The sequence below is a fragment of the Carcharodon carcharias genome, chromosome 12 (assembly GCF_017639515.1).
Source record: "Carcharodon carcharias isolate sCarCar2 chromosome 12, sCarCar2.pri, whole genome shotgun sequence".
Lineage (NCBI taxonomy): Eukaryota > Metazoa > Chordata > Chondrichthyes > Lamniformes > Lamnidae > Carcharodon > Carcharodon carcharias.
In genome coordinates, this window is record NC_054478.1 from 113,054,195 (window position 1) to 113,080,414 (window position 26,220).

The 26,220-nt window shown below is 44.3% G+C and overlaps 1 protein-coding gene across 3 annotated transcripts in view; it reads left to right on the forward strand.

Annotated features, from left to right (window-relative positions):
* pikfyve (phosphoinositide kinase, FYVE finger containing) overlaps nt 1-26,220 on the forward strand; it is a 173,568-nt gene that overhangs the window by 49,149 nt on the left and 98,199 nt on the right. For all 3 annotated transcript variants that reach the window (XM_041200720.1, XM_041200722.1, XM_041200723.1), the window contains exons 5-6: nt 2,628-2,799; nt 5,341-5,548. In XM_041200720.1, the coding sequence (XP_041056654.1) occupies nt 2,628-2,799; nt 5,341-5,548 (380 nt within the window). The remainder of the gene's footprint in view (nt 1-2,627; nt 2,800-5,340; nt 5,549-26,220) is intronic.

Below are 26,220 nucleotides of genomic sequence, written 5' to 3' on the forward strand. Positions count from 1 at the left end.
CCGACTCTCATGGCTGCCTCGACTACAGCTCCTCACACCCTGCTTCCTGTAAGGACTCCATCCCATTCTCTCTTTTTCTTCGCCTCCATCACATCTGTTCTGATGATGCCACTTTCAAAAACAGTTGCTCTGACATATCTTCCTTTTTCCTTAACCAAGGTTTTCCACCCACGGTGGTTGACAGCGCTCTCAACTGTGTCCGACCCATCTCCCGCGCATCCGCCCTCACACCTTCCTCTCCCTCCCAGAACCGTGATCGGGTCCCCCTTGTCCTCACTTGTCACCCCACCAGCCTCTGCATTCAAAGGATCATCCTCCGCCATTTCCGCCAACTTCAACATGATGCCACCACCAAACACATCTTCCCATCAGCTCCCCCTGGCAGCATTCCGTGGGAATGTTCCCTCCAGGACACCCTGGTCCACTCCTCCATTACCCCCTACACCTCAACCCCCTCCCATGGTACCTTCCCATTCAACCGCAGAAGGTGCAACACATGCCCCTTTACTTCCCCTCTCCTCATCGTCCAAGGGCCCAAACACTCCTTTCAATTGAAGCAGCATTTCACATGCACTTCCCTCAGTTTAGTCTACTGCATTTGTTGCTCCCAATGCGGTTTCCTCTACATTGAAGATACCAAACGCAGACTGGGTGACCGCTTTGCGGAACACCTTCGGTCTGTCTGCAAGCATTACCCAGACCTCCCTGTCACTTGCCATTTCAACACTCCACCCTGCTCTCATGCCCACATGTCCATCCTTGGCCTGCTGCATTGTTCCAGTGAAGCTCAACGCAAACTGGAGGAACAGCACCTCATCTTCTGACTAGGCACCTTACAGCCTTCCGGACTGAATATTGAGTTCAACAATTTTAGATCATGAACTCTCTCCTCCATCCCCACCCCTTTTGTGATCCCTTTTTTTTTCCAATAATTTATATAGATTTTTCTTTTCCCACCTATTTCCACTATTTTAAATGTATTTCCATCCATTGTTTTATCTCTACCTTTTAGCCTATTTCGATCCCTTCCCCCACCCCACCCCCACTAGGGCTATCTGTACCTTGCTCGTCCTGCTTTCTACCCTTAATGTCACCTATTATCACATTCCTTAGATAATATCACCACCTTCAACAACTCTTTGTCCTTTTGTCTATGACATCTTTTGGCTATCTCCACCTATCCCTGGCCCTCTATCCAGCTCTACGTGTCCTACCATCCCTCCCCCCAAACCAGCTGATATTTCACCTCTTTTCTATTTTTCCTTAGTTCTGTTGAAGAGTCATATGGATTCAAAACGTTAACCGTATTCCTCTCCACAGATGCTGTCAGACCTGCTGAGTTTTTCTAGTTATTTTTATTTTTGTTTTGGATTTCCAGCATCTGCAGTTTTTTGCTTTTATCCAAGAAGACCAAGTTGGTTTTCTTGAAAGTACATTTGAGACTGTAAATGCCACTTTTGAGGATAACAGCCCAGAAGAAAAGATGGATTTGCTTTAGAACCATAGAAAAGTTATAGCGCAGAAGGAGGCCATTTGGCCCATCGTGTCCATGCCAGCCCGAGGACATCCAGGTGCCCTCTTTAATGCCGCCTTCCTGCACCCGGCCCATAGCCCTGCAGTTTACAGCACTTAAGGTGCAGATCCAGGTACTTTTTAAAAGAGTTCAGAGTTTCTGCCTCGACCACTAACTTGGGCAGCGAATTCCAGGCACCCACTAACTTTGAGCTTAGTCTCATTCGGAGCATGCCTGACACGCAAGTCCAGAAATGGACATGGAATTGAAAGCTAAGGGAGAGAAGAGCCTAAAGTGTGATCAACAATAACAGTAAATACAATAATGGATGCAGCTGCAGTGCACGTGCAACTATGGGAGCTCGGGGCAAAAACCCAAGACAGAATAGTGACCTGTTGCTCCCTTATGTGCCTCAGGGGCACAAAGGTTTGGAGGAGAATGTGCTACACTAATTGAGGAAACGTGTTTTCTGCCCAGTATACAATCCAATGTTCAAATTGTAATGCTCAATAGTGTCTTCACTTTTGTTGTGAAATAACATTTATTAGGTAGCGATTTAGGGCTTTTAACTTTGAGGTTTGTAGGCCCGTTTGTGAGAATTTCAAATAGTATGCTCCAGCTTCATGATGTACACTGGATTATCTGCAGAGAAGATTGATGCAGATGTTTCTGTTTTTGTCTATTAAATTAGAGAGTACATTTGAAATTTTGATTTAGTACATTTGAAATTTTGATTTAGTAAGTTGACCTGACTAAAAATACCATCAGTAAATTAGGACCACATAAGATGTATATTATATTACATGTTTTTGAAAATATGCATGTAACCAATGTATGTGGTCATAGCTTTGTTCCTGAGTTTAAGTTAAGCAGTCAAATTGTTTTCGAGCTTCATTGGTTCTGTCATTCTACTGGTGGGCTACCCCCATGTTTAATTAAAATGGATTTCCAACTAAGTTTTCCTAAACGCTAAAACAGAAAGGGAAAAATGGAGGGGAGGGAAGATTTTAGTGGTGATTAAGTAGCACAAGGGATTCATAATGTATAATTCTATTGTGCTTTAATAGTTCAAGATCACTGAATCCTAGATTATTACTTCTGTTTTGCAATACAGGATACTGACTTGAAGCAGTACTGGATGCCGGATAGTCAGTGTAAAGAGTGTTATGATTGTAATGAGAAGTTTACCACCTTTAGACGTCGACATCACTGCCGTTTGTGTGGACAGATCTTCTGTAGTCGCTGTTGCAATCAGGAAATTCCTGGAAAATTCATGGGTTATGCTGGTATGTAAATAGCAAAGTCAATCTGAGATTAAACCTTTAAATATGTGCTAACGATTGATCAATTTAAACAACTAAAGAAGCCAGTGGTAGTTTGAGTATATTATGGTGGGCTAAATAACTGTATAAATATAACTGACAGGTCATGAACATGCTATTAACTTATATAGTTTAGAAAGAGAAATTATCAAGCATGATTAAAACATTGTCAAAAAATAAAGTGGTGGCAAAATTTAACCAGGAAACAAGTTGTTGAATTGACATAGAAACCTTACTATAAATAATATTATTTATCATATATACTTGTGTAAAAGTTGAATTTTTGAGATCAGTCTTTTAGGCCAAAAGTCATGGGGTCGATTTTTGTATGGGTAATGTTTTTGAGGGATTCTTGATTTGAACCGATAAAAGACCCCCTTAATGGTATTGAATAAAAATGAACTAAAGAATTAATATTAATTCTCTAACATTTATTTATTTTATAACATCATTAAACTATATACATTTCTTCCAACATGATATAAACACATACCATAATGAATTAACTACAACACTTCACATTCAGATCCTTCAAAATCACTTTGATCACTGTCTGAATCACTGAACAATTGGTCCCATTAGCCCGATTATATAACATGATTGTTTGGATCTTCCTCATCTTCATCATCATCATCATCATCATCAGTAGTACCAGTAACTTCAGCATTATCATTCCACATGTAATCATCCTCAGCACAGTCAAGCACATTCAATATTCCACAATTTAGAAATGACTTTTTGACAATATTGGGATCGGGTTCATCCCACACCAAGATCCATTCACATGATTTTGCTCATAAGGGTGCCCACATATTTCCACCCTTTATGATTGATTGTTTTTTTGCCCTGCAACATCCAATTGTTTCAGATATATTGTCCTTGAGAGATTTACTTATACACAGACCCAAGGGCTGAACAACGCTCGTAAGATGGCCGAGAATAACTGCCATGCCAGTGTTGGTTGATCTCACATCACTGACTACGTTGTTGACAAGGTGGGATTTGAATGTGTCTCAGATGAGCAAAATTTTTTTCTTTGCCTAATCCCCTCGGTCTCAAATTCCACACTTCTTTGATCTATTTTTTGCAATTGCCTTCATCCTTCCAGCCTTTTGCATGAAAGTGGACAACAAAGCCTGTCTGAAATTTCTCTTTGGGGGAGAGTATTGCACTTGAGCATCACCATCCGCTTTAATTTTATGCCATCCGCCAAGATGGAACTGAATTGGGAGAGTCCAGAACCAGAGGTCACAGTCTGAGGATACGGGGTAGACCTTTTAAGACTGAGATGAGAAATTCCTTCACCCAGACAGTGGTGAGCCTGTAGAATTCGCTACCACAGAAATTAGTTGAGGCCAAAACATTGTATGTTTTCAAGAAGGAGTTAGATATCACTCTTAGGGTGAAAGGGATCAAAGGATATGGGGAGAAAGCGGGAGCAGCCATGATCATAATGAATGGTGGAGCAGGCTTGAGGGGCCGAATGGCTTACTCCTCCTATTTTCTATGTTTCTATTTATCATCTTATGGCCAGTTGTCTTTTCAACAGCAGTTTTTTCACCATCTTAGTAAAGATGTTGTTTTCCAGCATGTCGACGTTCGTCGGTGTTTTGTCCCTCTTTCCAATGCAAGCCAAACAATAGACATTCTAATCTCGATGTTGAATGATAAAATGGTAGAATATGATTATTTTATCATTGGGTTCAGGTTGCAGATGCTGTGAAATTTTTGTTTTCTGACGGAGTACTAAATCATGCCTTTCCCTGAATCTTGTGGACCATCCTGCACTGGTCTTGAATTCTGGAATACCATCTTTCTTTGCTTCTGTGAGGGCCCTTGTTATTCTCTCTCGAAAGCATTGTGATAGATCGTGTGGTACATATTAGTCTTGCCGATTGGCTAGGAGATTACTGCTAGAATTAGCGGAGGGAAAATCTAAAGTTTCCTGTGTGTATCTTTAAATTAATGAACCGTAGTAATTACTGGCAAGTAATTAATAATCACAACACAGTTTGATCCCTAAAAACTAGGGTAAACTTTTAAACAAGATGTACGAGAAAAGGCGACTTTTATACAAGTATATACGGTAAATGTAAGAATTGTAATTTACCAATCTTTAAAATTATTCTTGGTACCAAGTGCTGTTGATATTTGTTTGTTTAATGTACAATTTATTGCAGGATGCAGGTGATGGAAAATGTCTACTGATATATATGCTTCAGAGTATTAATATATGAGAAAAATACTAAATGAAATTCAGTCACTAGTCTTATCTCATGGGTAAAGCACTTTTGCCTGTGGTGTGAAGCATTTTTCATGTGCCTAGTTTGGCATATCTAGCAATAACACTTGTTTCAAAAATGCATATTACCTTGTAACTTGGATAATGAATACCTGTAGCTTGCCTTTAAAACTTTTATTTAAGCTGTTGTGTAGGTCCACTAACTTTTTCAAATGTATGCATTGACAGGGAACCATTCTAAATTTTTGCATTTTTCTTTACAGGTGATCTCCGAGCATGTACTTACTGCCGTAAAATAGCTCTGAACTATGCACATTCCACAGACAGCAGCTCCATTGGCGAAGATCTAAATGTTTTGACTGACTCCATGTATTCTGTATCCATATTGGATCCAGGTGAACCTAGAACTCCTATAAGTGGAAGGAAAGCCATCAGAAATATATTCTTGGAAGAGGACCTTGCATGGCAGAGGTATGAAAAGTATTTGAACTGTCCTTTTAAAATTGGATGTGGGTTTGAGTTCAGGGGAAACTGATGAAAGTCACATCCCTGGTTGCTACAAAAGACATGTGAAACAATTTTATATAATATCAATTTAGTTTCTAACATGCAGGTCCATGACACAAGTTGGCGATTAAACGATAATCTTTCTTTGGCTACAATGCTAAATAATTTAAGGAGTAGAAAGACTTGTATTGATGCAATAGGAACCCCATGCTCAGTGATGGGAGAATCCAGCACGCCGGTGCAAAAGATTAGGCTGAAACATTTGCAACAATCTTCAGTCAGAGGTGCCAAGTGGATGATCCATCTCGACTTCCTCTGGAGGTCCCCAGCATCACAGATGCCAATTTGATTCACTTTGCGTGATATCAAGAAACAACTGAAGGTACTGGATGCTGCAAAGGCATGGGCCCTGACACCATTCCACAATAGTACTGAAGACTTGTGGTCCAGAACTTGCCGTGTCCTTAGACAAGTTGTTCCAGTAGAGCTTCAACACTGGCATCTACCCGGCAATGTAGAAAATTGCCCAAGTATGTCCTGTACTCAAAAAGCAAACTCACTCCAGCTGATTACCACCCTTTCAGTCTACTTTTGATCATCAGTAAAGTGATGAAAGGGGTCATCAACAGTGCTATCAAAAGTCACTTGCTTAGCAATAACCAGCTCACCAACGATTCATTTGGGTTCTGCCAGGGCCACTCAGCTCCTGACCTCATTACAGCTTTGGTTCAAACATGGACAAAAGAGCTGAACTCCAGAGGTGAGGTGAGAGTGACTGCTCTTGACATCAAGGCCGCTTTTGACCAAGTGTGGCGTCAAAAAGCTGTAGCAAAACTGGAGTCAGTGGGAACTATGGGAAAAGCACTCTACTAGTTGGAGTCATATCCAGCATAAAGGAAGATGGTCCTTGTTGTTGGAGGTCATCTAATTTCCAGGACACCATTGCAGGAGTTCCTCAGGGTAATGTCCTAGGCCCAACCATCTTCAGCTGCTTCATCAATGATCTTCCTTCCATCGTAAAGTCAGAAGTGGGGTTGTTCATTAATGATTGAACAATGTTCAGCACCATTTGCAACTCCTCAGATACTGAAGTAGTCCATGTCCAAATGCAGCAAGACCTGGACAATACCCAGGCTTGGGTCGACAAGTGGCAAGTAATATTGATACCACACAAGTGTCAGGCGATGACCATTTCCAACAAGAGAGAACCTAACCATCACCTGTTGATATTCATTGGCATTACCATCGCTGAACCCCTCACTGTCAACATCCTGAGGGTTACCATTGACCAGAAACTGAACTGGACTAGCCATATAAATACTGTGACTACAAGGACAGGTCAGAGGCTAGGAATCCTGCAGCAAGTAACTTGCCCCCTGACTCCCCAAAGCCTGTCCGCCTGTCCACCTTGGGTAAGGCACAAGTCAGGAGTATGATGGAATACTCTCCACTTGCCTGGATGAGTGCAGCTTGAACAACATGAAGCTTGACACCATCCAGGACAAAGCAGCCTGCATGATTCACAAACATTCCCTCCTTCCACCACTGACGCACAGTAGCAGCAGTGTGTACCATCTACAAGATGCACTGCAGAATCTCACCAAACTTCCTTATACAATATCCTCCAAACCCACGGCCACTACCATCTAGAAGGACAAGGGCTGCAGACATATGGGAACATGTTCCCCTCAAAGCCACTAACCATCCTGACTTGGAAATATATCGCTGTTCCTTCACTGTCGCTGGGTCAAGTCCTGGAACTCCTTCCTTGACAGCACTGTGGGTGTACCTACAGCACATCGACGGCAGCGGTTCAAGAAGGCAGCTCACCAGCACCTTCTAAGGGCAATTGGGGATGGGCAATAAATGCTGGCCTAGCCAGCGATGCAACTTTCCATGAATGAATTTAAAAAAACTTATTTGGTTGAGGCTTCTTTGGTTAAAGTTTGATCTGAAATTTACTTCCCTGTGGCCTAAGTTCTGCTTAGTTTTGGAGTATTGATCTTGACAACTGAGTGAGGAGAGTGGAAAATTGCTCCATTCTCCTTGGCACTGGCATCTGTTATAATGAGCAAAGTTCTTCAAAACATTTTATGGAAAGATTTTGCAGGACGTTGCATTGCATTTGAGAACCATCAAAACTGAGCCAAGTTAACTGCAATTTTTTTTTAAAGAATGCGTAGAAAATACTTTGTGAAAGGTTTGGCTGAGACAAACTGTAAAGGAAAAGCAGCTATTGAAGTCTGGCATATGCAGCATATCACAAATTATTTCAGCTTTGTACGGTACAGGTCCTCTGATTTTGTATTTTTAAATTCAACAACAGTAAAATAAGTAAGTAACCCTTGTTTTTTCTGTCTAGCAATTCACTGAATGTGTAGTTGTCATTGCAGATTTTTCACAGGAGTATCATTTTTTTAATTCACTTACATGGATGTGGGTGTCGCTGGCTAGGCGAGCATTTATTGCCCATCCCTAATTGCCCTTGAGAAGGTGGTGCTGAGCTGCCTTCTTGAACCATTATTGGAAGGAAACTGTTCCCAGTTGCTTCATAGTCATTGGTTTGTGAATAAAGTAACTATTATTCCTTATTCATTCTATCAACATTTGTATTTAAGATTAAAATTTCCTGTCATCCAAAAAGAAAGGCACCCTGATAAGGTGACCTTTGCCTTACTCAGGCATATTCGGTTATTTTGTGTTCTTTTCTGTTGTCTAACAATTCTTGTTCTCTCATTGAAAAGACTTTGTTTTTCCCTGATATCAGACCAGTTTTCTTTACTCAGTTTAGCATCTTTTATAATTTGGCAAATGTCTGTGTAATTTTTCAAATTAAAATTTTCTCCCTTTTTTCATTGAGTTTACACACATATGTATCAAAGCAGTATACATCAGTAAATCAGTGTTGTTTTGACGCTGCTGATATTCACTGCATCATTCTTAACATAGCGTAGCCTGCTTCTATCAGTTCAAAGCTCCCTTCCAGCCTCTGATCAATACCACTACTCAACATTAAAATCACAGCTGTGTGGTGCAGCATGGGGTATATGCTAATGTTGATAATATTTGCCAAATGGTTAAAGTGCTGCAGTGGTTGAGTATGAAATGTGCCAGATGCAAGGATGGGTGTGGCAGTGTCGCCTCAAAATATTGCTGGGTGAAAAGTTTGCAGTGATATGCCATCAAACCTTCAGAAAATATGGTAAAATTTTGTGAGGATTGGATGGATGCCATTTTTGAAAGAAAGCACAAACAAAACTTCTAGCTTCTTTAGAGATTAGCCTTAGAGACACAGCAATCAGTGTGGCTTGTCCTGGGCAAGAAAGAATCCTTTCAGACCTGAGTTGGACTTGTCCAGGACAAAACATTGCCAGTAATCTGGAGGAATCCCACGTACAGTATGTTCTGGACATAACTATCTCCACCTGGGTGACGGATTCATGACTTTCTAGCCTGTTTCCCAGTTGCAATCCAACATTTGCATGCAGTATTATTTGTGTATCCTTGCCTTGATGTCAGTAGTCTTTTTTGTGCCCTTTGCACCATTTTATGAAATCTTTGCAAGCTCCACATAAATCAGTGCTGTGGACTAACATTCTCGAGGAACACCTGGGTGAGGGCTGCAACCTTTGCATAGACAGGAGCGTAAACATTTCCCTTAATGCATAGGTATGATAGAATTTTCTATGTCTGATCATAATGGGGCTGTGCTTTAGGTAATATGGTTAACTCTGAAGGTGTTTGAAAAGATTCAAAAAAGCTTTTATAGTATGTGAAAACAAAATATGGTGGCTATTTTATGTTGTCAAAGGTACACACGTTTCCTATTTTTACCAGACAGCTGAGATTCTAAAGATCATTCTGCTCAGTACCTTGAAGGAGTGCTGACATGATAGTGGATGATCTCTGCTGAAAGTTAATCCAAATGGAGCCTTCCATTTGTGGGAGCAGCCCCAAATTCCTTTTCAACAGGAGGTTTACAGTTTCTTCTAAAATAGAGAACTCCAGAAGCTCTGCTGTGGTCTCTGAAATGCCTTTCAGCCCCGGCATAAAGATTGTTCTACGCTTCCCTCTTTTCTTTTCATACCGTGGATAATTCACAAGATTAGGGTAGAGACGACAGTCATCTTCATGACTCCCAGTGTAGCCCTCAACTTCCAGCCCTCAACATCAACTTATGTCAAGATTCCACATAGACAGAGGCAGGGATACCTGGAGGGGCTCAGCACGTCTGGCGGCATCTGCGGGGGGGGATACGGTTGGCGTTTCGAGTCCGTGTGGCTCTTCATCAGAGCTGGGGGGGGGTGGGAAGGAGGTGGAGTATGGGCTGGTTCGGGGGGGGGGTGGGACGGGTGGAGCTGGATGGAGGGCCAGTGGTGGGTGGAGATTGCCGGGACACGTCGTGGATAGGGGGACAGGGAGGTGTTGTCGGTGATTATGTTGGCTGAGGGGTGTGCTGATCGGGACATTGGGGGTGGAGGGCGGGACGAGCAAGGGACAGATAGCCCTAGTGGGGGTGGGGTGTGGGGGAGATTGAAATAAGTTAAATCTGTCCCTTGCTCGTCCTGCTTTCTGCCCTTGGTGTCCCCTTTGGCATATTTCTTGGCTGGTGTCACCACCATCAGCGACTCTTTCTCCTTTTGTCCGTGGGGTCTTTTGGCGGTCTCCGCCTGTCGCTGGCCCTCTGTCCGGCTCTGCCTGTCCCACTCCCCACTTGGGCCAGTTTGTATTTCGCCTCTTTTCTGTTTTTCCTTGGTTCTGGTGGGGAGTCGTGCGGGCTTGGGGCGTTGACTGGGTTCCTCTCCCCGGATGCTGTCGGACCTGCTGGGTTTTTCCAGGTGTTTTTGTTTTTGTTCTAGAGTTCCAGCATCTGCAGTATTTTATCTTCCACATAGACAAGATCTTTTGATTCAGATGGATGGTCAGATCTGACACAGGATGTAATGCTTCATATCGGGAACAGAACACTTGAGAGGCTAAACTGATGTAACAGGGTTTTCCAGTGATCTGTTGGCCCATTACTGACCTCCAGAAAGAAATAGTTTAAAAGCTTACAATCAGAAAGTGGATGAGTTTCATGTATCGATGCCAACATGCTGATCACAACTCAACAGGGTATGATAAAATAGCAGCTCTTTTGTTGGTAAATACTGCGAGATTAGAGACACTCAACTTAATAGCCTGGACTTTGTAATAATAACAGTGAGGCTATCAGTTTTAATATTATTACAGGATAAATTTGACAGCGACTCATGGCATCCACAGTTAGGAAGTTAGACACAGGAAAACAGAAGTTGTTATCAAAGATAGCCTGCTCCTTCACAGGATGTGCTGTTGTAATCCTTGCCAAACATCTTGACACTGAAATCAATGCAATGTCATGAACTTGGGATACTTGCCCACAAGTTCTGCACAAAAAAAAGTTGGAAAAGTTAGAGCTGTTGCATTTAAGTGTGATTTTTTTTTTTTAATTGAATGGTAAATGATAATTGCTAGTGAACAACCACCCTGGCACTTAGACTACACTTGTAAAATTAATTTTCTCATTTCCTCAAAGTTAATGGTAGAGATGTAAAAGAAAATAACCTTTTTAGTTTTTATGTCTCTTATTCTCTCCCTTATTCTCTCCCTTTAATCCCATATGTATTTCCCAATTCAGTATTTTGCTTTCTCTACGTGATTTAAATTTAATTTTGTATTTCCCAATAAATTCTTTCTTGTTTGGACTCTGCGTGTCTCGTGAGGACTTTTCAACCTGATTGGTAAAAGAACCTGGCTGCTGCTTGTCCCAGTAAAAGATGCCATAGATCCCATGTAGATGGGTCACACTGAAATAGATGGTGAATTGGTGGTAATGTCATCTGACAAGACCATGAAAAGCCTGGGCAGCTATCAGCGAGATGAGTGGCAAAAGTTGTTCCTTCGCTGCTGAGAGCAAAATCCGGGTCAATAATGAAAATCCATGTTGTTGCTATTTCTTCCCGTCACCCATTTTTCACAATAGTGGGAGCGATGAAGTACGTTATGGTGTCCTGAAAGTATGACTTTGTTTCATTGGATGATTACTTATTAAGACTTAGTAGAACCTGTGTCTGGAGATAGATGAAATAGACAAAGCACTCCATTCACTTCAGTCCACTGCCGATGTTTTTGCGTCATTCCAGCATCTGTTGATGAACTACAATGCCTAGTAAGAGCCCACTGCATGACCTGATGGGCAGGCCACAATGATGGAAGCAGTGTGACATGGTCAAGCCATCTGAGCCTTCTTTTGTAGATGATAGATGAAACTGGAGACTGTTCTGAGTTTTTTATTAGTACAGTGTTAGGTAAAACAGTGCATGCTGAGAATCCTTTGAAGACATCTGGTATCAAAGACATCCAGTTTCCTTTCTTGGCAAGCTTTCGGGTTCCAAGTTTCACAGTTATATCGGAGAGTGGAAAGCACATTTGTGCTGTAGAACCTAAGCTTTGTTTTCATGGTAAGATTTTTACTATTCCAAATCTTCTTCAGTTGGTTGAAAGCTGATGGTGCTTTATCTATCCTTGCATTGAACTCTTTGCCTATGGCTCCCTGGATATGAATGGAACTCTCAAAAAGGTGACATCCTCTGCTGTGTCAACTTTGTTTTGACTGACATAAACATCTGTTGTTTATTGGTGGTTTTCCGTCATCATAGTTTTTGTTTTCTTGGCATGTATGGTGAGTTCTTCTCTCTCAGCCTGATTGCTGATTGCCAGGAGATTCCAATGTATGACATCACTGTTGTCATAGGTGACTTGAATATACAAATAGTGTGACAAAACTAAGTTTGAGCATATTTTAAGCCCCTATGAATTTGGGCGATGCACAAACAATAGAGATGGCTTTATACAGTTTTATACTATAAGCAGTCTCAAGATTGGCTCCTCACTCTTCACACATAAAGACATCCACAAAATCACATAGAATTTGAATGACCACAGGACTCAAACACAAAGTGACCACCTAGCTTTACAGCCAAGTTGGAGAACTACTTGTTTGCAGGATGTTGGAATGTATAGGCGGGCTGACATACTTAGTGATCACCATTTGGTATAGCAAAGATCAAGACTAAGCTGAAGAGGCAGAAGAATCAAATACGTTGATGGGATTTGATAGCAGCAAGCTCAATGACACTAAAACCAAAGATGACATTCAGCTTACCCTTAGGAACAGATACAATGTCCTGGCTGATTCCATGCCTGGAACAGTAGAATGTTGGGAGGAACTGAAGGTATCAATGAAAGTTCTGATGAAAGATCATCAACCTGAAATGTAAGTTCTGTTTCTCTCTACCGATGCTGCCTTACCTGCTGAGATTTTCCAGCTTTTTTTGTTCTTATTGTAGCAATGATAGTAGCAGGGGAAGCGGTAGTAAAATACTAAAAGACTTTGAAGGAAGCATGGATCAGTGACCACACATGGGATCCTATGGCAGAAAGGGAGGTACTTCAGAAAAGAGGAGCAGAAAACACTGCCTTCCATCAGGCCTATGTAAATAAAGATAGAGGGGTGAAGAGGAATGCTCAAAAAGACATGTGAGAATGGATTAACAAACAAGCACAAGAGGCCAGCTACCTACACTGACTTGAAATCACTGTTTCAAATTGGAAAGGAGATTACAGGTGGTATGAAAGCAAGGACTTTTTAAAAAAAAACAATTACACTTACCTCAAAACTTGAAGACAAGTTATCATAGTAGGCACGACACTTCCAGGAGGTTCTCAAAAAACCTATGGTCAACCGAGCCCAAGTCGATCAGCCCCCAGCTGAATTTCCAATAAGTGTAGAGAAGTTAACTGAAAATGAAAGACAAAGCCAATTGCTGCACTCAAGAACAACTAATTTCCCGGTATGGATACTATTGCAGAAATGCTCAAGGCAGATGGAGAACTAACTCTCCTTTGTAATCAAGCCTGGGACACTAGTGCTGTTCCAAGTCTGGAAAGATGGGTCAGGTGTCTGTATCCCCAAAATAGGCTACCTCACCAAATGTGACAATTGGAGGGGAGTCACTCTCCTATCAAAAATAGGTAAAGTCTACTGCCAGTGATACTTAGCTATATTCAAGACATAATGGATGGTGAACTTTGAGCAGAATAGGTCAGCTAGATTCTTCTAAAATGTGTGGATGCCATCCATGTGCAGGTTTTTTTTATCCTCTTTGAATTTGATTAGTTTATTTAGTGCATCCCACTTTTTTATTTTAAATGCACTTATTTCTTTATTCAACTGATCATTCAATGCTCTGTCTACCTCTTCCATCTCCTTGATAGGTAGATAAGTGAAATAAATTATTTAATATTTCTGCTGTCTATCTATGGTATATCTGTGGTATTATCTCCTGTCCCTTAATGGTCTTAATCTCATGCCGGCCTTCCTTTTTTTTATTGATATGTCGAAAATATTTTATTTTATGTTCATTACCAATTTAATTTAATAATTTCTTTTTGCCCTCCTAATATGTTTTATTTCTCTCCTAATGTCTTTGTATTCTCTCCTATCAAGTAGTGTTCTTCTATCTATGTACTTAATACATGCCTCTTTCCTAACCCTCAGCTGTTCTCTTCTGACTATTCATCCATGGAATCTCACTAATGTTTAGTTTGTTCTTTCCTTTTGGCAGAATATATTTTTCCTGCGCTCTGTCGAACACTATTTTAAATGTTTTCCATTGATGTTCTACATTGTTGTTTGCGACTAGTGTTGCCCATTTTATTTTCCCAAGTTCTGTTCTCAGGAATCAGCTTTTCTCCAAGCTATTAACCTAGTACTCACCTATGTATGCTCTTCTCTATTGTTATCACCTTAAATGGTATTGTACAATGGTCACTACTGCCTAGATATTCCCCTACATTTACTTTCTTCTCCGGTTCATTTCTCATTACTAAATCCAACTGCAAATCTTCGTCGGGACTTGGAAAAATTTATTAATTTTGCTTCCAATCTCCACCCCTCCATCATTTTCACGTGGTCCATCTCTGACACTTCCCTTCCCTTCCTTGACTCTCTGTTTCAATCTCTGGTGATAGACTGTCCACCAATATCCATTACAAACCCACCGACTCCCACAGCTATCTCGACTACAGCTCCTCACACCCCGCTTCCTGTAAGGACTCCATCCCATTCTCTCAGTTCCTTCGCCTCCGTCGCATCTGTTCCGATAATGCTACATTCAAAAACAGTTCCTCTGACACGTCCTCCTTCTTCCTTAACCGAGGTTTTCCACCCACGTTCGTTGACAGGGCCCTCAACCATGTCCGGCCCATCTCCCGCGCATCCGCCCTCACGCCTTCTCCTCCCTCCCAGAAACATGATAGGGTCCCCCTTGTCCTCACTTATCACCCCACCAGCCTCCGCATTCAAAGGATCATCCTCCGCCATTTCCGCCAACTCCAGCATGATGCCACCACCAAACACATCTTCCCTTCACCCCCCTTATCGGCATTCCGTAGGGATCACTCCCTCCGGGACACCCTGGTCCACTCCTCCATCACCCCCTACTCCTCAACCCCCTCCTATGGCACCACCCCATGCCCACGCAAAAGATGCAACACCTGCCCCTTCACTTCCTCTCTCTCACCATCCAAGGACCCAAACACTCCTTTCAAGTGAAGCAGCATTTCACTTGCATTTCCCCCAACTTAGTCTACTGCATTCGTTGCTCCCAATGTGGTCTCCTCTACATTGGAGAGACCAAACGTAAACTGGGCGACCGCTTTGCAGAACACCTGCGGTCTGTCCGCAAGAATGACCCAAACCTCCCTGTTGCTTGCCATTTTAACACTCCACCCTGCTCTCTTGCCCACATGTCTGTCCTTGGCTTGCTGCATTGTTCCAGTGAAGCCCAACGCAAACTGGAGGAACAACACCTCATCTTCCAACTAGGGACTTTACAGCCTTCTGGACTGAATATTGAATTCAACAACTTTAGGTCGTGAGCTCCCTCCCCCATCCCCACCCCCTTTCTGTTTCCCCCTTCCTTTTTTTTTTCCAATAAATTATAAAGATTTTCCTTTTCCCACCTATTTCCATTATATAAAAAAAACCCCACTAGAGCTATACCTTGAGTGCCCTCCCATCCATTCTTAATTAGCACATTCGTTTAGTTAATATCACCAACTTTAACACCTATGTGTTCTATTGTACTATTGTCGTTGACATCTTTTGATGATCTGCTTCTATCACTGCTTGTTTGTCCCTTCCCCCTCCACCTCTCTGTCTCTCTATCTCTCCGCCCCCCCACACACACACCTTAAACCAGCTTATATTTCAACTCTTTCTTGGACTCGAACTCAAGTTCTGTCGAAGGGTCATGAGGACTCAAAACGTCAACTCTTTTCTTCTCCGCCGATGCTGCCAGACCTGCTGAGTTTTTCCAGGTAATTCTATTTTTGTTTTGCAAATCTTGTTTGTTAAGCATTTTACATATTGCGTTAGAAAGGAGTACAATGTAGGAACTCCATTCCTTTATCCCCTTTATCTACTACTACTATCCAATTAATATCGGGGAAATTGAAACCCTCATGTTTATTATTCTATGGTTTTTACTCCGTTCCCCAATTTGTTTTCATATTTCACCTTCTATCTCCCATTATTACATGGCCTGCAGGCTACACCTGTTAATGGGGTTGATTTTTTATTATCTTATGTCTATCCACATGGATTCTGTTTACGTCTTGCAGAGAGGTGTGTCCCTTTTTCCTACCGCCTTTGTGTTATCTCTAATAAGGGGAGGCGGTGGCATAGTGGTATTGTCGCTGAACTAGTAATCCAGAGACCCAAGTTAATGACCTGGGTTCGAGTGCCACCACGCAGATGGTGAAATTTAAATTCAATAAAACTCTGGAATTAAAAGTCTAATTACAACCATGAAACCATTGTCGATTGTTGGAAAAATCGACCCTGTAAAGTCCTCCCTATTAACATCTGGGGGCTTGAGCCAAAATTAGGAGAGTTGTCTCAGATTGACGTAGTCATACTCACAGAATCAAACCTTACAGACACCACCATCACCATCCCAGCAGAGGTAACGGCACAGTGGTAGACAGTCGGAAAGGAGTTGCCCTGGAAGTTCTCAACATTGACTCTGGATCCCATGAAGCCTCATGGCATCAGGTTAACATTGGCATGGAAACTTCCAGCCGATGACCATGTACCCCCCCCCCCCCCACTCCCTTACCTGATGAATCTGTACTTCTCCATGTTGAACACCACTTGGAGGAAGCACTGAGGGTGCAGAATGTACTCTGGATGGGGGCCTTCAATGCCCATCACCAAGAGAGGCTCGGTAGCACCACTACTGACCGAGCTGGTCAAGTTCTAAAAGGCATAACTGCTAGACTGGGTCTACAGCAGGTGGTGAGGGAAAAACATACTTGACTTCATCCTCAGCAACCTGCCTGCCGCAGACACATCTGTCCAAGTTAATATCAGTAGGAGTGATCACCGCACAGTTCTTGTGGAGACGAACTCCCACCTTCACGTTGAGGATACCCTCTATTGTGTTGCATGGAACTACCACTGTGTTAAATGGGTTAGATTTCAAACAAATCTAGCAACTCGACTGGGTAACCATGAGCCGCTGTGGGGCATGAGTAACAACAGAATTGTACTCAACCCAATCTGTAACCTCGTGGCCTGGCATATCCCCGACTCTACCATTACCACCAAGCCAGGGGGTCAACCCTGATTCAATGAAGAGTGCAGGAGGGCATGCCAGGTGCAGCAGCATGCATACCTAAAAATAAGGTGTCAACCTGGTGAAGCTACAACACAGGACTACTTGCGTGCCAAACAGCATAAGCAACAAGTGATAGACAGAACTAAGCGATCCCACAACCAATGGATCAGATCTATGCTCTGCAGTCCTGCCATATCAAATTGTGAATGGTGGTGGACAATTAAACAACTCACTGGAGCAGGAGGAAGCTCCACAAATATCCCCATACTTAATGATGGGGGAGCCCAGCATGCCAGTGTAAAAGATAAGGCTGAAGCACTTCCATAGATCATCCACTTGGCATTTCTGGCTATCTTGGCCTCCTCCACAGGTCCCCACAGCATCACAGATGCCAGTCTTCAGCCAATTCAATTCACTCCATGTGATACCAAGAAATGGCTGAAGGCACTGGATACTTGAAAGACTATGGAATCTGACATATTCCAAATATAGTACTGAAGACTTGTGCTCCAGAACTTGCTGCGCGCCTAGCCAAGCTGCTCCAATACAGCTACAATACAGGCATCTACCCGGCTATGTGGAATGTTGCCGTAATATGTCCTGTACACAAAAAGCAGGACAAATCCAACCCGGCCAATTACCGCCCCATCAGTCTACTCTTGATCATCAGTAAAATAATGAAAGGGGTCATCAACAGTGCTGTCAGGGTGGCACTTGCTTAGCAATAACCTGCTCACTGACACCCAGTTTGAGTTCCGCTAGGGTCACTCAGCTCCTGATCTCAGTTCAGCCTTGGTTCAAACATGGACAAAAGAGCTGAACTCGCAAGGTGAGGTGAGAGTGACTGCTCCTGACATCAAGGCCGCATTTGACCGAGTGTGGCATCAAGGAGCCCCAGTAAAACTGGAGTCAATGGGAATCGGGGGGTGGTGGGGGGGATCTGTCCACTGGTTGGAGTCATATCTAGCCCAAAGGAAGATGGTTGTGGTTGTTGGAGGTCCGTCACCTTACCTGCAGGACATCACTTCAGGAGTTCCTCAGGATATTGTCCTAGGCCCAACCATCAATGACGTTCCCTCCATCATAAGGTCAGAAGTGGGGAAGTTAGCTGATAATTGCACAATGTTCAGCACTATTTACGACTCCTTAGATAATGAAGCAGTCCAGATCTAAAGCAGCAAGACCTGGACAACATCAGGCTTGGGCTGACAAGTGCCAAGTATTATTCATGCCACGCAAGTGCCAGGCAATGACCATCTCCAACAAGAGAGAATTTAACCATTGCCCATTGACATTCAATGGCATTACTATCACTGAATAGCCCACTATCAACATCCTGGGGGTTACCATTGACCAGAAACTGAACTGGACTAGCCATATAGATACTATGGTTACAAGAGCAGGTCAGAGTAACTCATCTCCTGACTCCCCAAAGCCTGTCCACAATCTACAAGGCACAAGTCAAGAGTGTGATGGAATACTCTCCCCTTGCCTGGATGAGTGCTGCTCCAACAACATGCAAGAAGCTTGACACCATCCAGAACAAAGCAGCCTGCTTGATTGGCACCCCATCCACAAACATTCACTCCACCCACCATCAATGCACAGTAGTAGCAGTGTGTACCATCTACAAGACTGCAGAAACTCACCAAGGCTCCTTAGACAGCACCTTCCACCACGATCATCTAGAAAGACAAGGGCAGCAGATACATGGGAAAATCACCACCTGGAAGTTCCCCTCCATCCACTCTCTATCCTGACTTGGAAATATACCACTGTTGCTGGGTCAAAATCCTGGAACTCTCTCCCTAACAGCACTGTGGGTGTATCTACAGCACAGGGACTGCAGCGATCCAAGAAGGCAGCTTAGCGCCATCCTTTCAAGGGCAATTAGGGAGTGGCAGCCTAGCCAGCAAAGCCCACATTCCTTGAATGGAAACAAAAATAAGTGCTGCTCCTCCACCTCATCTTTTTCCCTCTGTGTTTTTTCTAAATAAGTTATATCCTGAAAGGTTTAATTACTAGCCTTAATGTTCTGTAACTTTGAGCAGAATTTTCTGTGCCCGCCAGTGTCGGGCATGATTGGTGGCATGACCAGACAATGTGCCGTGATTGGTTTCACACCGTCCTGAAACCAGTTCGCAATGGTCCGCTCAGCCAAGCGATGGCAGGCCGCGTTTTCCGCCATCAGATGTTGGGAGCCTCATTGTAATACATCAGCATATAATTACCAGGCCAGCCCGTCGGAATCATCTCTTCCCCCGTTTCCACCAACATGTTTCGCAATGGCACAAAAAAGGCATGCGCTTGGCGGCCTGTACTTTTAGAGGAATTTGGAGGTGATTACACAGTAACGTTGTACAGTGCTCACCAGGGCTGCCTGTTGGACTTCAAGCTTGAGCGGCGTTGGGGGATCGGGGTTAAGGGCAGCCCAGCCGTTGAGGTGACCTGTGGAGGTTGGGGAGAGTTGAGGGGAGCCCAGCCTTTGAGGTGATCTGTTAGGGGTGGGGGTGGGCAAGGGCAGCCCCCTAACAGTAGCTATACTGTAGGGTAGAGAATAAATCAGGAGATAATGATGGCATGTAAAAATGGCAGTACATTAATCATGGGTGACTTTAATCTTCATTTAGATTGGGAAAATCAAATTGGTAGAGGTAGCCATGAGCAAGAATTCATACAGTATATTCGGGACAGTTCCCTAGAACAATGTTGTGGATCCAACCAGGGGTCAGGCTGTTTTGGATCTGGTAGTGTGTAACAAGGCAGGTTTAATAAATAATCTCAGAAGAAAAGATCCCCTCGGAGCCAATAACCGTAACATGGTAGAATTTAGCATTTGGTTTGAGAGTGTGAAACTTGGGTTGGAAACAACTGTGCTAAACTTAAATAAAGGTAATTGCAACAGAATGAGGGCAGAGCTGGCTGGAGTAGACCGAGAAAGGAGTTTAGCAGAAAAAACGGTTGATGAACAATGGCACATCTTTGAGAAAATAGTTTATGACTCTCAACAAAGATATTTCCCAGTGAGAAAGAAGGATTCTAGGAAGGGGATAAACCAACCACGGTTAACCAAGGAAGTTAAGTTTAGAAAGAAAAAACTTACAACGTGGCAAAGATTAGTGGTAAGCCAGAGGATTGGGAAAATTTTAAAAACCAGCAAAAGATGACCAAAACTGTAATAAAGACGGAGAAAATAACTTTGAGGGTAAATTTGCAAATAATATGAAAACAGACAGTAAGAGCTTCTTTAAATATATAAAAAGGAAGCGAGAGGCCAAAGTGAACATAGGCCCCTTAGAGAATGCAGCTGGGGAAATAATGGGTAACCAGGAAATGGCAGAGGAATTGAATAAATACTTTGCATCAGTCTTCATGGTAGAAGACACTAATAGCATTTCAAAAATACTAAATAATCAAGGGGCAAAAACGGCAGGGGATGGGGAATAAATACAGTAACAATCACTCGAGAAAAAGTATTAGGCTGACTAATGGGCTAAAGGCCAATAAGTCCATGGACCTGATGGGTTGGATCCAAGGATATTAAAGGAAGTAGCTACACAAATAGTGGATGCACTGGTAGTAATCCTTAGATTCTGGAAAAGTGCCAGAGGATTGGAATACTGCCAATGTAACACTCTTATTCAAAAAGGGAGGGAGACAAAAAACAGGTAACTATAGGCCAGTTAGCTTAAAATCCATAATCGGGAAAATGTTAGAGTCTATTATAAAAGATGTAATGGCAGAGCATTTAGAAATGCATAATATAATCAAGCAGAGTCAGCATGGCTTCATGAAGGGGAAATCATGCCTGACAAATGTATTAGAATTCTTTGAGGAGGTAACAAATAGGATAGATAAAGGGGAGCCAGTAGATGTAATATATTTGGATTTCCAAAAGGCATTCGATAAGGTTACTGCACATAAGGCTAAGAGCCCATGGTGTTGGGGGTAGTATATTAGCATGGATAGAGGATTGGCTAACTAATAAAAAAGAGAGTTGGGATAAAGGGGACATTTTCAGGATAGCAACCTGTAACCATAGGGATCAGCGTTGGGGCCACAATTATTTACAATATATAGTTATGACTTGGATGAGGGAAGTGAATGTACTATCGCCAAGTTTGTGAATGACACAGAAATAGGTGGGAAGGCAAGTGATGAGGATAACACAAAGAGTCCAGAGAGGGATATAGATAGGTTAAGTGAATGGGCAAAAATGTGGCAGATGGAATATAATGTGGGAAAATGTGAGGTTATGTACTTTTGGCAGGAAGCATAGAGGAGCTGAATATTATTTAAATGGAGAAAGACTGCAGAAAGCTGCAGCACAGAGGGATTTGGGGGTCCTTGTGCATGAATCCACAAAAGATAGCATACAAGTTCAGCCGTTAATAGGGAAGGCAAATGGAATGTTGGCCTTTATTTTAAAGGGAATGGAGTATAAAAATAGGGAAGTCTTGCTAAAACTATACTGGTTAGACCATACCTAGAATACAATGAACAGTTTTGACCCCCTTATCTAAGTAAAAGTATATTGGCATTGGACGCAGTCCAGAGAAAGTTCACTAAGTTGATCCCAGGTATAGAGGGATTTTTTTATGAGGAGAGGTTGAGTAGGTTTGGCCTGTACTCATTGGTGTATAGAAGAATGAGAGGTGACCTTATTGAAACAAATAAGATTCTTAGGGGGCTTGACAGGTTAGATGCTGAGAGGTTGTTTTCCCTTGTGGGAGAGTCTAGGACCAGGGGGCATGATTTCAGTCAGGGGTCGCCCAATTAAGAGAGAGATGAGGAGGGATTTCTTCTCTTGAGGGTAGTGAATCTGTGGAATTCTTGGGCCATTAAGCATGTTCAAGGCTGAGATAGATTTTAATCAGTAAGAGAGTCGAGGGTTATGGAGAAAAGGCAGGAAAGTGGAGTTGAGGATTATCAGATCAGCCATGATCTCATTGAATGGCAGAGCAAACTTGATGAGCCAAATGGCCTACTTCTGCTCCTACATCTTGGTCTTATAGCACACGAGCATTTGGGTGGTGGGGTAGAGTGGGCGAGGAAAGTGGCCACACATTAGGGAAACCTGTATACAGTGACTATTCTTCCGCAACTGAGAAAGTTCAAGCCACATGGATATGATTGGAGTCTGGCTTCTAGCTTACCTGTCCACTCAAGCAATGCAGAGGCATCAAAGTGCGACCATGTGCTCCAAAGCTTTTCTCTCTCTCACTCACTCACTCACTTTCACACACACACACAAACACAAACTCGCCCCCCCCCCCCAGCACACTGCAAAGTCATGAGCATTTTAGTGGACTGCAGAACAGTTGGACAACTGCACACATTGTACAATCTCCTTGCTAAAGCTGGCCATGGAGCTGTCATTGCTGGAGGTGCTCACAGACCCTTGCAATGTCCACATCCCAGTTTGGACCAGTCTCTCCCATAGCTCGAGCTAACGGTGCAGCCTTGCAGAGTGAGTTAGGAGAATGCCTGCACCTGAACCGAGAGCACAGCATGCAGTCCAATGAACAAAGCTGCTGCCAATCGATCTGGTGAAGTGGGACAGAGGTAGTGGTTTTTCAGGCAGCTATGCAGCACACTAAACTTAGGCCATCCAAGTGGTGGGCAGCACTCTCTGGGAAGCTTTAAGGGGCCTTCAGACTTCGCCAGGACAAGTCCTTTGTATAGCCACGCTAACCATGTGTCTCTGACTTTAACCCTGCAGTAGGAGTACATCAGGGTCATGGAGCCTGGTGAACTAGCTGCATGCCTGATGGCCTGGAGAGAGCGACTGAGGCTCCTGGCTGCACAGACAACTTCAGGAAGAAGGGGCGGCTGGGTCTCCCGCACACACTGCCGAAGGTCCATCGCTGGTCGATGCCTAGCGACACCAGGGTCTGTAGACACTGCTTGTCATTCCTGCAGATGACCAAGAACCAGTGTCGCTGAAGACTGCGCATGCCTAGCAAACTGATCACATCTACTGCAGGATTTGGCACCACAAGGACTTGAAGGGCACCCATTGCCAGGGGCTGTGAAAATGACCACGACACTCAGTTTTTACACCAGCAGCTACTGCAGGATTTGGCACCACAAGGACTTGAAGGGCACCCATTGCCAGGGGCTGTGAAAATGACCACGGCACTCAATTTTTAAACCAGCAGCTCCTTTCAGGACTCCACAGGTGACCTCTGTGGGATCTCACAAGCCCCCACCCACAAATACACCCATGTGGTCACGGATGCAACCTTTGTGAGGGCACACAACTTGTGTGCATTTCGCCCAGGACCAGGGCAGCCAGGATCCAAGAGCAATTGGATTTGCCCCGATCTCGTGTTTCCCACAGGTGCAGGGTGCGATCGACTGCACTCACATGGCCTTCAGATCTCCGCCGCAACATACAGTGAGCTACATTAACTGCAAGGGGTTCCATTCATTGAATGTGCAGCTGGTGTGCGACCACCAGAAACGCAACCTGCAGGTGTTTGCACAATTCCCAGGGACTGTGCACGACTCCTACATCCTCAGTCGCTCATAGATCTCTGAAATTTTCCAAGGTCCACAGAAGCTGCAGTGATGGCTTCTCGGGCGGAGCAGACCATCGGGATACTGAAGATGAGGTTTCCGGTGCCTGGACTGGCCTGGTGGAGCCCTCCAATACAGTCCACAGAGGGTGTAATGCGTTGTTGTTGTCTGCTGCCCCCTTTACAACCTGGCGCTGCAACAGGAAGACGAGCTGGCTGAGGAGGAGATGGAGGAACTGGAGGTCTCCTCCAATGAAGAGGATGCCAACGGGGATGAGGGTGAGGAGGTCCTCGGAGGCGACGATGATGAGGATGAGTCCCTCGCACTGGCTAGACGAGGTGGTTGCACTCGGGAGGCCCTCATAGCTGCTAGATTTGTGGAGGGTGATGACAACATCCAATGAGGTGACCCCATGTATCCTCATATTGCGTCTGTGCACATTTGACTCCAGTCTGGTTTATGGCAGTGCGGATAGCCTCTGTGAGAACGCTCTTGTCATGGGGACATAGTGGATGTCCTAATAGTTGCTCGACTGCATGAGGATGATGACAGCATGCATTGGGGACACTCCTTGGAACTTCACATACCTTCTGAGAATGTCTGGCTCAGGGCAGCTCGCTTGCTCTCTGCAATCAGGGTCATATAGAGATGCAGCCATGAAACTTTAGAAGCATCTGATCCTTTGTCTGCCTGCAGCACCTGAGCCCTTCAGGAGCACAGCATTAGTGGCCGCAGAAGCTGAAGAGATGGAGGCCAGGTCCACCTTAAAGCTGTTGAAAGCATTGAGAGACTGACAGAATTCTGTGGTGCCTGCCCACTACATTCTGGCAGCAATATCAAGCACCACTGAGGTGCAGGCATCAGTAATGTTTCCAGGGAGTGAGAGGCCGAGCCATCATTTTGGTTCGAAGATTGCACAGAGTACAGGGAAGCAGCCCTGGATTGAGACACCTGCCTTTTATCTTGTGTAGAAAAGTTTCACACCTGAGTGACAAGAACACTGCTCGTCAGGAGAAGGAGCCATAGGCAAGGAGACATTCTTGGGAGTTTATCGAAAGTAGTGTACAGTATGTACACATGATTAAAACCCATGCCCAGGCTGTGCAACTAATTCTTATTAACTTTCCTAACCCTGCCACCATGTCTTGGTGCTCCCCGGATATCCACAGCAGAGGTGGAGGCAGCCTGCTGTCTGCTAGACCCTGTCTGTGATGACCTGGAGGGCCCCGGCCTGCTTTCAGAGTCCTGCAGTGTGGCAGTAGCACCCTCCTCGGCCTGTGGCCTGTTGAGATCACAGGAAAAGGGGAATCGGATGGGCTGGACACACTCAGTCGCCTGGGTGGGTGGATGGATGGATCCGGACTGCGCATCTGCTGATCCTCCTCCGTATGTGTGCCTGGGGACTCCAGGCTGACTGCTTGAGGAGAAGGGGTAGCTGGAGTGAGATCGTGCTGCCCGGCACCCCTCTCAGATATACACTGTTAGAGGCCAACTAATGTGCAGCGATAGAATTGAGCCCACACAGCAGTGCAGGGGCAACCTCCTGGACTAAGGCCTCCATAGTGGCTGCCACCCTACCAGTGTTGACCTCCGTATGCTGGCATGCAGGCACTATCACCTCAGCCTGAAGGCAGACGGACTCCTCCAACGTGCCTTGTAATCTGAGGAGTTCAGCAGTCTCCCTTCCTGATGTTCCCAAGCTTGCTTTTGCAGCTCCATAACTGTGACATGACCGAGCCCAGAGGCTCATCATCTGACTCGGACTCAGCAAGTTTCTGGCCTCCAGCAGCCCTCCGAGTGCCAGATGCCAGGGAGGTCTCTGCCGTTGCCCGCTGTGGATCAGACAGTGTGATGTGCTCACCAGATTGTGATCCCGAGGCTACTCTAAAGCTGGGCCCCACTGAGGTGTGTGTCTCTGCACTGGTGGAGGGTGTCGGTGAGCGCTGTAATGGGACTTCAAGGAGGGTGCCTTCAGATTCCTTTTCAGAGGTTTCTTTGGGGCTTGACTGGAAGCCCTGGGTCATCGACTCCATTGGCTTTTTCCCAGATATGCCTGTGGAAACAAGGGGAGATAATTAGTGCATGGCAGTGGCCTGTGAAACAGGGCACGTCACTCACAGCATGCTTGTGTGATGAATGTTGCACTGCTGGACCCTTACTTGGTAGAGCACTGCCCACCTCACTGTCAGCACAGAACCAGAGCATATATTTGCCGGCCAGCTGGATGGCTCTGTATTCAAAATCGGTGAGGACCTTGATTTCAGGCATTCCTCCACCAATCTGCTATCTACCCCTGTTGAGTGCCTGCTTGTCCTGCATGAATCGAGATGGAGAAAGTGTAAGCAGGATGTCTGCCAGTCCAGATGATAAGTATGCCTGGCCTGTGGTGTGGGCGGTGAGTGGCCCCAT